Consider the following 14,171-nt stretch of genomic DNA (forward strand, 5'->3'; position numbering starts at 1 on the left):
TGAGAGGATACCTGGGGTATAAACTAGCTTTAAGAAGGTGTCCTCTCTTACTATCACCTAATATCCTTTTTTTCTGGGACCAGGGCCGCTAAATAACACCATGCCTGGGATTCTAAAGGGATCCGGGGATAACATCCTTGCAACAGATGTATGTATAATCAAGGGTTAAAGGCAACCTTTGAAAAATTCTCCTTAGCTCATAAAAGAGACCGGAGAATGTTATAATTGACAACAATTGTCCTACTGTAGAGGTGGGTTGGCGTCTAGGAATAAAAGGGTCTGGGGTACGGAAGAAGGAGCTATACCATGATGCTACTGGAAATTTAAGTGCAGCATGTCGGCGAGTTGTAGCACTTCTTGTGGAACTACCTAACTTAAAGCACAAATCTGGGTAATGGCTTCTACCCATGGCTTGGAACACAAAAGTGTTGTCTGAAAATGTTCTTGTGACATCAGTAAGACAAACAAGTGGGGTACACTTTTAGAGGAGTACTGAAGCCTTAACAGGGATTCTAGTGGTACCCATTTGTCATATCCTGATTTCCTAGCATAAGCATATTTAAACTTAAACTTTAACAATAACATTTTGTCTGTAAACCTTTCACCGATTTTCTCTCTTCATTCTAGCATGTCTTTCAGCATGGCTAGAGTTAGTTCCTTTTCCACAGATGTTGTTTATGACACCTAAATCTTCTGGGTGATATATACAGTTAGTTATAATCTATGTTGGGGGAACACTGAAAGCGTGGTCACCCCAAAGAGTGTCCAAAGTTTCTCAGAATCCGGAGCATAAAACCAAGTCTTTTTGCTGTATTCGCTTCTCGAGGATTTATAACACCTGCTTCACCTCCTGTGTCTGGAACTGAAGCTTTAGCTGTGTCTTGTCTTGCTTCGCACAATCCACCTTGACCTTTTTTTACTCGACTGGCATGGATCCAGGCTTGGGAATTCTCCACTAAGATGGCTGTCCGGGTCACCGCGACTTCTAGTGGTAGGAGGTCCAAAGGGATGTGTTGGTTTCTGTGAACAGTAAGAAGAGATGTGCGAGCAACATTTCCTTCAACTTGGACTCAATTATCTTTCTGACATTTTTCCTCCCTTATCTGATCAAGATCTCCTGCTTCTAAGATAAGGGATGTTCTGGCCCAAGGGGTGGGAAAGGGTCTTCCCATAAGAATCTCAACTGTAAACTACCCTGTGGCTTTACCGGGTCATTCTGATCTTGGCAAGAACTACTAGTAACATTTTATCCCATATATTGAAATATCCCCCTGTGGCTCTCCTATTTGCAATAGACATCCCTACCTAGGAATGATTTCCTGCGTGAGTATGCGCACTACTGTCTGTGCGTCTTCTCTTGTGGATTTGAATGCTTCCACCCATCGTGAGAGCGCATCCATGATGACCAATGATTCATTTACAGATGAGTGAAAGGTGTAGTATGGGATACGGGAGGTGTTCATGTTTCACCTTGTGTGGTATGTTTGAATTATTCCTGATATATGTAATGCACTGTGACACATATGCTTTAACAAGCTTGGGTAGGTTTGCGATAAAGCCAACCTCTATGACCTACCCCATGGTAGGTGCACTAGCTGTGGGGATGCATGGACTAGCTGCGGGGAATAGCTTCCCCTCTTCGAGGAAAAGTCTACTTATATTTCAAATCTCTCTCTGTGGCATGTGTCTGGAGATTTAATAATAATCTAGTCAGTGCTATTGTACTTATAGTGTTTAGTACTGGCATTTGGGTATGTGCTGGCTGCTCTAATAGCTGATTCTGCAATGTACAATGTACTCTATAATATATCAGGAAAAAATCAGTGGAAGTCATAAATGACCTGGGACAAATGTCCCGTTGAGCACTGTGTATACAGTCATGCTGTGACACTACCTTGCCCTGTTCTCCTGCTTAATCCCAAAAAAGGCATTCCTAGCCTTTGGAATAACTCTGTATCCGGCCAAACTTTGAGCAGACAGGTGTGAACACTTTAGGTAATATTGTATTTATAGTTGGTAAATGGGTAAATGATGTTCCCATCCCCTACCACCATCGCTCAGGAGGTACACCCTGGACCTGAAACAATCTTGGCAAAGAAACCCCACAGGGCAAAGCTCTCCACCATGTTCTTTTTGGTGAGGACACCTGCCATAGTCCTAACATAGTCCCCTGCTTACAAAACATAACAAGTAGGCCAAATCTGGGTACTACAACCACAGTACTATTCAGATACCTTCACTTGGGCACCCGGACATATCTCTCATATTTCCAGAAGGGAAGTTCAGCCTTTGGTAACACCTTTGGTAGCAGGTAAAACAAGAAGTGGTGTATCATAAAACCAACTGTGGTGAACTTTGCCTCTTAGACTATGTTCATTCACCAGGGCAGCCATAACTGATTGTGACTGAAGACACATTTCATGTGTCAGGCTGCCTTGACTACTGAGTTAGGGCTGGGCCTGGTCTGCTCCCACCGCTGCCACCACCTTGGGGCCTGGTCTGCTCTTCTGTAGAGGCTAGGGGCTAGAGGCTAGGGCCTGCGCTTCCACATGTGAGCCTTAAAAGCTAGGATGGCTACCTCAGCAAGAACCTGGAAAGCAGAAAACAGCCAATCAATCTAATTTATTGCTTGATTGATTTACCTGCCGAAGTAAAACAACTTCTGGCCCTTTAAGTGAAACAAAAAAAACCCCCTCTGTCTCTATATAGAAACATATATCCACCGACCCCAAGTAAAGGATCCAATGACTCTTAATACAGAGTGTCCTTCTGGGTGCAAACTCAACCCGTCCTTACAACCGGCCTCCAAGGAGTAACTACATATTGCAGCAGGGCTGATTTATGTGTATGTGTGTCTCTCAGGTGGGCTTGCAAATGTGGTCTGGAGCATAATTGCATAGACCCCAAAGGTACATAACCCTGAGGATATTATCCACCAGGTTAGTCATCAGCCGTAAATGATACATTTCCAAAAGATTGGCTAGTCCACAAGGGAATGCCCTCTCCTCGTCCACCAGGACGCTAAAACATATTTGCTAAACCATTCACTATGAAGTGAAAATGGTATGTGGCAGTGGTATGGCACATCAGGTAAAACTGGTGCTCCAAGTAGAACTAAACTATTAATTTCCCTCAAGTCCTGTTACAGGGTTTATAGAGGTGTTCTAGGGCGATATCCAGTATCCCCTCTTCTAAATTTTTTTAAAACTATACATTTTTTGATTATGCCTCAGAACAGGGTGTCAGCATCACTACAATCGCTCAGCTAATACACAGATTAAGCTTTAATAAGCATTTAAAGTGTTATGTTCCTCAAAGGCTGTGTTTACAAAAACCTCCGTGATTTTTGGCCAAATGCCAAATGGCAATATTTTGCACGGAGATACCCTGGCTGTTAATGTGCAAAAATCAGTTTTTCAAAATAAACCTTTTCTCAAGAAAAATATCTACTTGGCATAATGCCAACTATTTTTATTGGACCTATATACAGTCAGGTCTCAGCTCATCCTGCCTCATTTCCTTCGTCCCCTATCTCATTTGTGTATCCTGTTTCTGTCAGGAATAGGGGGGGGGGGGGGGGGGGGTTGTCTGCGTGCTTGTTTCCGGGGGGGGGGGGCTGTTTTTAAAAAAAACTCTATATGGGTTGTGGCTTGCACCTGAGGACTAGGGGAACTTTGCCAGAAACTTGGCATCCTTCTTAGGTTGGGTCTGAAGACAGAATTCTTCTGCTCTGACCCTGAACCCATGTTCAAACCAGTGCTTTGCTATTTTCAACCCATCTCCTTCCACAAATAAAATTCCGTAACTCTACATACATATACGGGGGCAGATCCACATACATCTGCGCTGGGCGCAGCGTATCTAAGATACGCTACGCCGCTGTAACTTACTTTTAGTTGGTTTGAATCCTCAACGAATCCGCGCCATAAGTTACGGCGGCGTAGCGTATCTCTCGCGGCGTAAGGGCGCGGAATTCAAATTCGGCAGGTAGGGGGTGTGTTTCATTTAAATGAAGCGCGTCCCTGCGCCAAAAGAACTGCGCATGCGCCGTCCGTAAAAACTCCCAGGGTGCATTGCTCCAAATGACGTCGCAAGAACGTCATTGGTTTCGAAGTGAATGTAAATGGCGTCCAGCCCCATTCACGGATGACTTGCGCAAACGACGTCAAATTTTCAAAATTATACGTGGGAACGACGGCCATACTTAACATTGAGTATGCCACCATATAGCAGCTTTAACTATACGCCGGAAAAAGCCGAACGGAAACGACGTAAAAAAATGCGACGGCCGGTCGTACGTTCGTGGATCAGCGGAAATAGCTAATTTGCATACTCAACGCGGATTACGACGGAAATGCCACCTAGCGGACGCCGAAAAATTGAATCTTAGATCCGACGGCGTACGAAGACGTACGCCTGTCGGATCTAGCCGAGATGCCGTTGTATCTTGTTTTGAGGATTTAAAACAAAGATACGACGCGGGAATTTTGAAATTACGCCGGCGTAACAGTAGATACGCCGGCGTAATTTCTTTGTGGATCTACCCCACAATGTTTACCTAGCACTATAAACAATAAAAATAATAAATGCACAAGTTCCTTTTAATATTCCGGCATGCTCAACCCAATTTGCCACCGCGGCTGCTTTTTTTTGTTAACAGCGGGATTCATCCATCTTTTTGGTCTGGGGGTCCACTGACCCTCACTATCAGCATTTGTAAGTTTTCACATTTACTCATAGAACACCTTTGTTCATGGAGGTACAAGACTTTCATGTACCCTCACATAATCACAAACAATCACTTTGTTCACTTTAATTCAATATCACTCTTACAAACAAATAGGTAGATTCACAGACAATCGCCTAAACTTGCGGCGGCGTAGCTTAGCCTGTTTAGGCTACGTCGCCGTAAGTTAGCTAGGCAAGTACATGATTCTCAATGTACTTGCCTGCTAATATATATGGCGGTGTAGCCTAAAGCGGGCGGGCATAAGGGCGCCAAATTCAAATGTCTTGGAGGGGGGCGTGTTTGATGGTAATGAGGCTTGACCTCACGTTTTTTACGTTTATTTAAACTGCGCATGCGCCGGGCGCCTACATTTCCCAGTTTGCATTGCGGCTACGTACGCCGCACGGGCCTATTGATTTAGACGTGGAAGTAAACAACGTAAATCCCGATTCGCAGACGACTTACGCAAACGACGTAAAAAATTAGAATCTCGCGGCGGGAACGGCAGCCATACTTTAACATTGTTATTCCACCTAATAGATGGAATAACTTTAGGCCTGCTAATGCCTTACGGAAACGGCGTAAATCGACTGCGGTGGCCAGGCGTACGTTCGTGAATCGGCGTATCAACTAATTTACATATTCTACGCCGACCGCAATGGAAGCGCCACCTAGCGGCCATCCAAAATATTGCAATCTAAGATATGTTTAAGCGTATCTCTGTTTGAGCATACGCTTAAACATAAGTCGGTGTAGATTCTGAGTTAGGTCGACTTATCTACTGATAAGTCGGCCTAACTTTACCTGAATCTACCTAAAACAGATTATTTTATATTTGTCACACGACAGAAAAGAACAGCGACAGAGGTCTGAGCTTTTTCCTCCCCTCACTCATAGTTCTTCCCAACTGTTTTAACAGTTAAACTGTTTGAGGCCTAACAAAAAATCACAGATCCTACATAAAACCGGAACAGACCCGCCTTATGAGTCCTTTCATTTTTGAACCGTGCACAGTTCCTGCTTTTTATCTGCAGGCTATATACAACCAGGACATGTGAATGGTATTTACAATATCTTAGTAACAGGGAATGATTTCCAGCTACAAGGTCAAAGCTGTCTTTGTTTACTGTTTCCCAGAACAGTCAGTTTTAAAACTGTAAACTCCCAGAGTTTTTACTATGTGTTTCTAAAACACCATATTTATGTAGATATACATATATATGTGACACAGTCTATTTGACCAAAAAAATTATACAGATGGTCGCAAATTAGACTTGTCTCTGACCAGGTTGACCTTTAAATCATCTTCTACTAGACAGTTTATTCAACCTAGATACTGTCTAGATTCTGTCCATGTACCTTTAAGATGCAGTAGGGGGTGTAACTTGTAAGTCTGACCCCCCTGCTGCCCCCCTAATAATCCCATGTCAGTGTCCATACTCACTACTCCAGGAATATCCCTTTCTGCTACAAGGGGGTAAGTTTTTATTAGAGCCCCCACTGTGTCACTCTGGACACTATCTTGCTGTATAGTTGATAACTGTGCAGTGGGTGATTGTGCCGACTGGCCTGGGGATCTCTTTGTTACGGGCTGGGTTTTATAAACTGCTGCAGCCAAAAACCCTTGAGCTGGCACCGTTAGTGTAGGGTACAAACATTGCACATCCTCTTGGGGAACATAGGGGGGTGGTTCTCCCATTATTTGTGAAATGTCACAGGGATCTAAGTAATACAGTGACTGGGGGCAAACCAAAGCCACAGGGTAGTTTCCTTTCCTATGTACCTGACTCCTGAGTCCTTTAACCGTTAATCCTTCCTTGAAAACAATTGGCCCATGTAGGTTGAACCTCAGTACCTGGACTCTGGGTATACCCCTACGGAACAACGGACCCTTACCCATCCTTGAACGATACCCTCCCGGTACACTTGCTATTAAATATGTGTGGCTGTTGCAATAACAAAACAATACACCCACAACACATTCAGAACATCTATTAGACATTAATCATGTTCTTATACTTTAAAATATGTCTGATTTACTGTAATATCAAACCAACAGTCTACTTACATTATTCTGGGCACTTACCAGGCACCAACAATATTTTTATTACTTCTATACAAGATTATACTTATATAAGACCTCCAAAATGTAGGGGTGCAGACTGACTTTAGACGGTCCCAGCGTGTTTGTTCGGGTGGTTCCTGTTCGAGGGAGATTTAATATAAACCGTCGAAACAGAGAATGAACTCTTGCAAATGGCCCAGAGTCTGCCCTATAAACTCTTGTGGCACAGGGAAATGGCAATTAAGTTTATACAATAGCTGTTTTTGCAATAGCGTTTTGGGTGGGCTACTGTAGCAGAAGAATGGTGTAAGTTATATAGTCTCTCACTAATATATCTAATAATGTGGAAGTAATTGTTAGGTCCTGTATGTTTCAGTAATATTCCACACCTACAATATTCACAAGATATATTATGGAACGACATCTACGTCTCGTATCACACAAACAAATTATCTTATACCTCTATGCGATAGAAAGATAAGCAAAGTAACCTGAGTTATCAGAACAACGTGCCAATCTATTTTGTGCATACACCTTAAAATGTATAGTCACCCCAGACTATGAGATGCATTTCAAAAACGCTCTTATGTGTTTCCAAAACACTTCATGCGTTTTCCAAAAACGCTTTGTGTTTCCAAAACTCTGTATAATAGTCACCCAGGACTATTCAGAGACTTTCTCAAAGTCTGTTGTTAGTGTTACCTAAACACTTAACAAGTCTATACTTCCCCCACACAGATTTAAACTTCAGGCGATCGTGAGCAATATGTCATGGTAAGGTAAAAATAGATTCGAACCTTACCGTAACAAAAAATTGCCACGATATCCTGCCGACTACGCCAAACTGATAGAAGTTGGGGTGAAGTACGACCACGATGTGTCCCCCCGTTGTTCGTCCTAACTCAGTACGGTGCCGGAGACCCCCTCTGACCAATGATGTCACACAGAAGCCAATTCAGAGAGTGATCTTATCATATATCTTTATTCGTGGTTTATTAAAAGATTACAAGAAGTATAATATGCATCATACAGCATAGAAGTGGTCATACACCAGGTGCAAAAGATAACATGTCAGCGTACATTAAAAAAATCATTTGAAGACATGCTTCTCATAACAATATACTGAAATGCGTCACTTAAAGCTGGAGTTCTCCCATAAATGTTTTTTTTAACTTCGATTCCCTTAGATTGATGCTCGTTGTGTCTAGGGGAATCGGCTAGTTGTTTTAAAACCCGAGCAGTACTTACCATTGTAGAGGGCGATCTTCTCCGCCACTTCCGGGTATGGGTCTTCGGGACTGGGCGTTCCTTCTTGATTGACAGTCTTCCGACAGGCTTCCGACGGTCGCATCCATCGCGTCACGAGTAGCCGAAAGAAGCCGAACGTTGGTGCGGCTCTATACTGCGCCTGCGCACCGACGTTCGGCTACTTTCGGAAAATCGTGACGCGATGGATGCGACCGTCGGAAGCCTGTCGGAAGACTGTCAATCAAGAAGGAACGCCCAGTCCCGCAGCCCATACCCGGAAGTGGCGGAGAAGATCGCTCTCTAAAAAGGTAAGTACAGGTTCGATTTTAAAACAACTAGCCGATTCCCCTAGACTAAATGAGCATCACTCTAAGGGTAAAAACAGCATTTTAGCGGTGAACCTCCTCTTTAAGTCAGACTTTTGTCTATAAACTACAAAACAATAAGATAAGCTTTAAAGGTCAATAATATAGAACATAGCTTGTTCCAAAACAAAACGGTTACTGAGATCTGTGTGAGAGAGGAATAATATATCTTGAATGAGTATACATAAAATGGATACTCATTCTAAAGTGGAGTCACAATGGCTCATGGATATGAGCCATTGTGACTCCACTTTAGAATGAGTATGTACACCAAAAAAAAAAAAAATACCAGCATACTGTACATGTCGACTGGATTTAATGGTATATAGATGTTTTAGGGTGAACCTCCACTTTCAGTGGTTAACATGTTGAGTAGGGATGAGCCAAACACCCCCCCCCCCCGTTCGGTTCGCACCAGAACCTGCGAACAGACCAAAAGTTTGTGTGAACTTTAGAACCCCATTAAAGTCTATAGGACTCGAACATTTGAAATCTAAAGTGCTAATTTTAAAGGCTAATATGCAAGTTATTGTCCTAAAAAGTGTTTGGGGACCCGGATCCTTCCCCAGGGGACATGTATCAATGCAAAAAAAAAGTTTTAAAAACTGTAGTTTTTTCGGGAGAAGTGATTTTAATAATGCTTAAAGTAAAACAATAAAAGTGAAATATTCCTTTAAATTTCGTACCTGGGGGGGGGGGTGTATAGTATGCCTGTGAAGCAGCACATGTTTTCCGTGCTTAGAACTGTCTCTGCACAAAGTGTAATTTCTGAAGGAAAAACAAGTCATTTAAAATCACTCGCGGCTATAATGAATTGTTGGCATCCCGGCAATTCAGAGAAAAGTCATTCATAAAAAAAAAAAAAAATAAAGCGCGGGGGTCCCCCCAAATTCAATTACCAGGCCCTTCAGGTCTGGTATGGATATTAAGGGGAACCCCGCCATCAATTTAAAAAAAAATTATGGGGGGTTCCCCCCAAATATCCATTCTAGACCCTTCAGGTCTAGTGTGGATTATAAGGGGAAACTCCACCCCAAATTTTTTAAAAAATGGCGTAGAGTTCCCCCAAAAATCCACACCAGGCCCCTTATCCAAGCATGCAATCTGTCCGGCCACAGGAAAAGAGGGGGGATGAGAGAGCGCCCCCCCCCTCCTGATCCGTACCAGGCCACATGCTCTCAACATTGGGAGGATTCTTTGGGGGTCTGTGACCCCTCAAAGCACCATGTCCCCATGTTGATGGGGACAAGGGCCTCATCCTCACAACCCCCTCTGACGCACCCTCTGACTACATCACTGGGGAATCTCAGGCTATCACTTGCATCAGAGGGGGCGGGGTCACGTGTCGGGTGGCCCCGCCTCACCTATATAAGAGCTGTCACTGGCTCAAGCCGCATCATTCGCCGGGCTGTCTCCAGTGGAGACAGGAGGCCGGCGATGCGTACGCTCTGGATCCCGGACCTGGATGAATAGATCTTCTCATCGCTGGACCCCGGCGGAGAGAAGATCACCCGTCGCAGGATACCAAAAAAACATTGGAGCGGAGACCGAGAGTGGATTACCACCGCTGGATTTACATTTTTTTAATGAAGGACTTTCTCCACGGTGTGTGTGTTTTATTTTTACAATTCTTTACACTTTCTTGAAATGGTAGAGGTACAATGTACCCAATTACCAATTAACATAGGGGGGGCTGGGATCTGGGGGTCCCCTTTGTTAAAGGAGTCTTCCAGATTCCGATAAGCCCCCCGCCCACAGACCCCCACAACCACCGGGCAAGGGTTGTGGGGATGAGGACCTTGTCCCCATAAACATAGGGACATGGTGCTTTGAGGGGTCACAGACCCCCAAAGGATACCTTCCCAATGTTTAGGGCATGTGGCCTGGTACGGTTCAGGAGGGGGGGCACTCTCTTATCCTCCCCTCTTTTCCTGCGGCCGGCCAGGTTGCGTGCTCGGATAAGGGGTCTGGTGTGGATTCTTGGGGGAACTCCACGCCATTTTTTTTTTAAATTTGGGGTGGAGTTCCCCTTAAAATCCACACAAGACCTGAAGGGTCTGAAATGGATATTTGGGGGGAACCCACGTCATTTTTTTTTAAATTGACGGCAGGGTTCCCCTTAATATCCATACCAGACCTGTAGGGCCTGGTAATTGAATTTGGGGGGACCCCTACGTTTTTTTTTTTAATGAATTCATTTTCTCTGTATTGCCGGGAGCCGACAATTCATTATAGCCGCGAGCGATTTTAAATGACTTTTTTCCTTCAGAAATTACACTTTGTGCAGGGACAGTTCTAAGCACGGGAAACATGCGCTGCTTCACAGGCATACTATACACCCCCCCCCAGGTACGAAATTTAAAGGAATATTTCACTTTTAATTGTTTCACTTTAAGCATTATTAAAATCACTGCTCCCGAAAAAACTTCCGTTTTTAAAACTTTTTTTTGCGTTGATACATGTCTTCTGGGGCAGGACCCGGATCCCCAAACACTTTTTAGGACAATAACTTGCATCTTAGCCTTTAAAATTAGCACTTTAGATTTCTCCCATAGACTTTAACAGGGTGTTCCGCGGCTTTTCGAATTTGCCGCGAACACCCCAAATTGTTCGCTGTTCGCCAAACATGCGAACAGGCAATGTTCGAGTCGAACTTGAGTTCGACTTGAATTTGAAGCTCATCCCTAATGTTGAGTGAACAGGTGGTAAGATTATCTTCCCACTGAGTCCGTAAAGAAGTTGAAGGGTTTCTAAGGGTAGGAAAAACCGGAATTCTCAGACCCAGGGGGACTACCTTGCTATTTTTAAAAGATTGAGAAAAATGGCTATGCTAATAGAATCTTGATTTGTGTTCCAGGAGTTTTCTAAGATGGATAAATAGTGTAGAGACCTCATTGGCCTCAACATTTTCCCCTAAAGCATTGGTTTTTATATTTTTCATATGATCTACCAATGCATTTCTGCACTAATCTGTCATATCTTACTCAATGTATGCCTCCTATGGGACCAGAAAAATGACTGTAACAGTAACTAAAATGATAGAGAGCATAAGAAATCAAATACGTTGATCACACACTCTCCCCACCAAAAGGTGTATTAAAACGCCCATAATGAATAATCAAAGTGTTGTGTGTAGGGGGGTAGTGTGGGAATCAATTATTACCCTCAGGAGGTACCATCCCTTAGGGAGAAAATATGAAAATACAAAATGGTTTGGGACTTTCCATGTACCTCCATGGGTTTAATAACCACTTGACAAAATACTTATCATTTTTTTTTTTTTACTTATCTTTATTCAAAATATTATAACATTTCTTAAAAAGAGGTTTGTTTTAAAAGCAAATTAACAAACTGGTTTTCCAGGGTGATGTTGTCAATCTCTAAGGCCGCGTACACACGATCAGTCCATCCTATGAAGCTGACTGATGGTCTGATGTGCCTACACACCATCAGTTAAAAAAACGATCAAGTCCAACGCGGTGACATAAAACACAACGACGTGCTGAGAAAAATGAAGTTCAATGCTTCCAAGCATGGGTCGACTTCATTCTGAGCATGCGCAGGTTTTTAACCGATGCTTTTGCATACTAACCGTCGGTTTTGACCTATCGGTTAGGCGTCCATCGGTTCAATTTTAAAGCAAGTTCTAAAATTTTTGACCCAAGGATAACTGACCGATGGGGCCCACACACCATCGGTTTGGACCGATGAAACGGTCCTTCAGTCCGTTTCCATTGGTTTTGACCGACCGTGTGTACACGGCCTAAGGGATATGTTGGTGTCGAGAAAATTTTCAAAAGAAAAAGACAGGGACCCCTGTGGATCTATACCACGGGGCACCTATCAATGCGATATATGTACATACTGCCAATTTGTTAAACAAAGTAGAATAGTGACACTACCTACCGGTGAGAGCCTTGAAGTAAATTTCATAAACTGTAAAACCATTGGCATTATATACTTGCTCACATGTGGATGTGGGAGATACTATGTGGGAAAAACGAAACACAATTTTTGGAAACATATAAGTGACCAGGTAACAGAGATACACAGTGGAGTCACTGAAATACCGATACCCAGACATTTTGCTGAATACCACTATTATAAAACCAATTCCCTTCTTTTTCAAGCACTAGCAAGGGTTCACCCTCCAGAGAGAGGAAAGGATTTTGATAAAAAGATTTTGCAAATAGAAGCAAAATGGATTCATAAACAATGCTATCAGTTTTGCCCCCCTTTTATAGATAAGGAACATCTGATTAATGTACTGACTATTAAAACTTGATATTTTTGATTACAGTATGTATATAGGAACTGATGTTTTTTATTTACATATTGTGAATTCATTGCGATATCCATAAATTGGGTGATGGAAGAATACATGGAGAGATCTCCTACACACATTTAGATGTATGTATGTATATATGTGTAGTTTATATATCCACTTCCCGCCCGGTCTATAGGAAATAGACGTCCGGGAAGTGGTTACCAAATCCTGACAGGACGTTCTCGAACGTCCTGCAGGATAATGCCTAGCGCGCGCCCGCGGGGGCGCGCAGCTCGGTGATCGGGGACGGCGTGTGTCCCTCGGACACAGCGCTTCCCCGATCACGGTAAACAGCCAATTTCATTGGCTGTTTACCACGTGATCAGCTGTGTCAAAGACGCAGCTGATCACATGTCAAAACAAACTCGGCGGCGTGCTCCGTGCGCGCCGCCAGAGGCTTGCAGAGCGGGGATCGGGGAAGGCGCGTGTCCCATGGACACAGCGCTTCCCCGATCAGGGTAAACAGCCAATGAAATTGGCTGTTTACCACGTGACCGGCTGTGTCCAATCACAGACGGTCACAAATGTAAACAAACAGAGCAGTTAGTACCTGATCTCTGATCTCTCCTCACACACCGATTTGTGAGGAGAGAGCAGGGATCAGTAAGTGAGATCAGTGTAGTTTGTTACTGTAGTTTGTGCACAACACAGCCCCCCCTCCCCCCCACCAATAAAGAGGACCTGACACAGCCCACCTGTCAATCAGCCCACCTGTCAATCAGCCCTCTGTCAATCAGCCCACCATTCAATCAGCCAATCTGTCAATCAGCGGTACCACCGCCATCAGTACCACCACCACCCGTACCGCCATCGGTACTGCCACCACCCGTACCGCTGCCACCCTTACCGCCATCTGTACCGCTGCCACCCTTACCGCCATCTGTACCGCTGCCACCCGTACCGCCATCGGTACTGCCGCCACCTGTACCGCCGCCACCCGTACCACCACCACCCCTACCACCGCCATCGGTACCACCACCCGTACCACAACCATCGGTACCAACACCACCCGTACCACCGCCATCGGTACCACCACACATTCCTGCCACTAATACCTCCATTGATACCGCCACACAGGCTACCAGTACCGCCATCTGTACCACCACCACCCGTACCAACACCACCACCCGTACCACCGACACCGGTACCACCACCCATACCGCCATCGGTACCACCACCCGTGCCACCACCCATACCGCCAACGGTACCACCACCACCACCCAAACCGCCATCGGTACCACCACCACCCGTACCGCCATCGGTACCACCACCACCCGTACCGCCATCGGTACCACCACCACCCGTACCGCCATCGGTACCGGTACCACCACCACCCGTACCAACACCACCACCCGTACCACCGCCATCGGTACCGCCACCACCCGTACCGCCATCGGTACCGCCATCGGTACCACCACCACCCGTACCGCCATCGGT

At 44.6% G+C, this 14,171-nt stretch overlaps 1 protein-coding gene across 1 annotated transcript; it reads right to left on the reverse strand.

Moving 5' to 3' along the window:
• Window positions 1-13,495: 13,495 nt before the first annotated feature.
• LOC120944413 (putative glycine-rich cell wall structural protein 1) lies at window positions 13,496-13,900 on the reverse strand. The gene has a single exon (XM_040358471.1). The coding sequence runs from the start codon at window positions 13,898-13,900 to the stop codon at window positions 13,496-13,498; it is 405 nt and encodes a 134-aa protein (XP_040214405.1).
• Window positions 13,901-14,171: the final 271 nt, after the last annotated feature.

Source organism: Rana temporaria, chromosome 6 (assembly GCF_905171775.1).
Source record: "Rana temporaria chromosome 6, aRanTem1.1, whole genome shotgun sequence".
NCBI classification, from domain to species: Eukaryota; Metazoa; Chordata; class Amphibia; order Anura; family Ranidae; genus Rana; species Rana temporaria.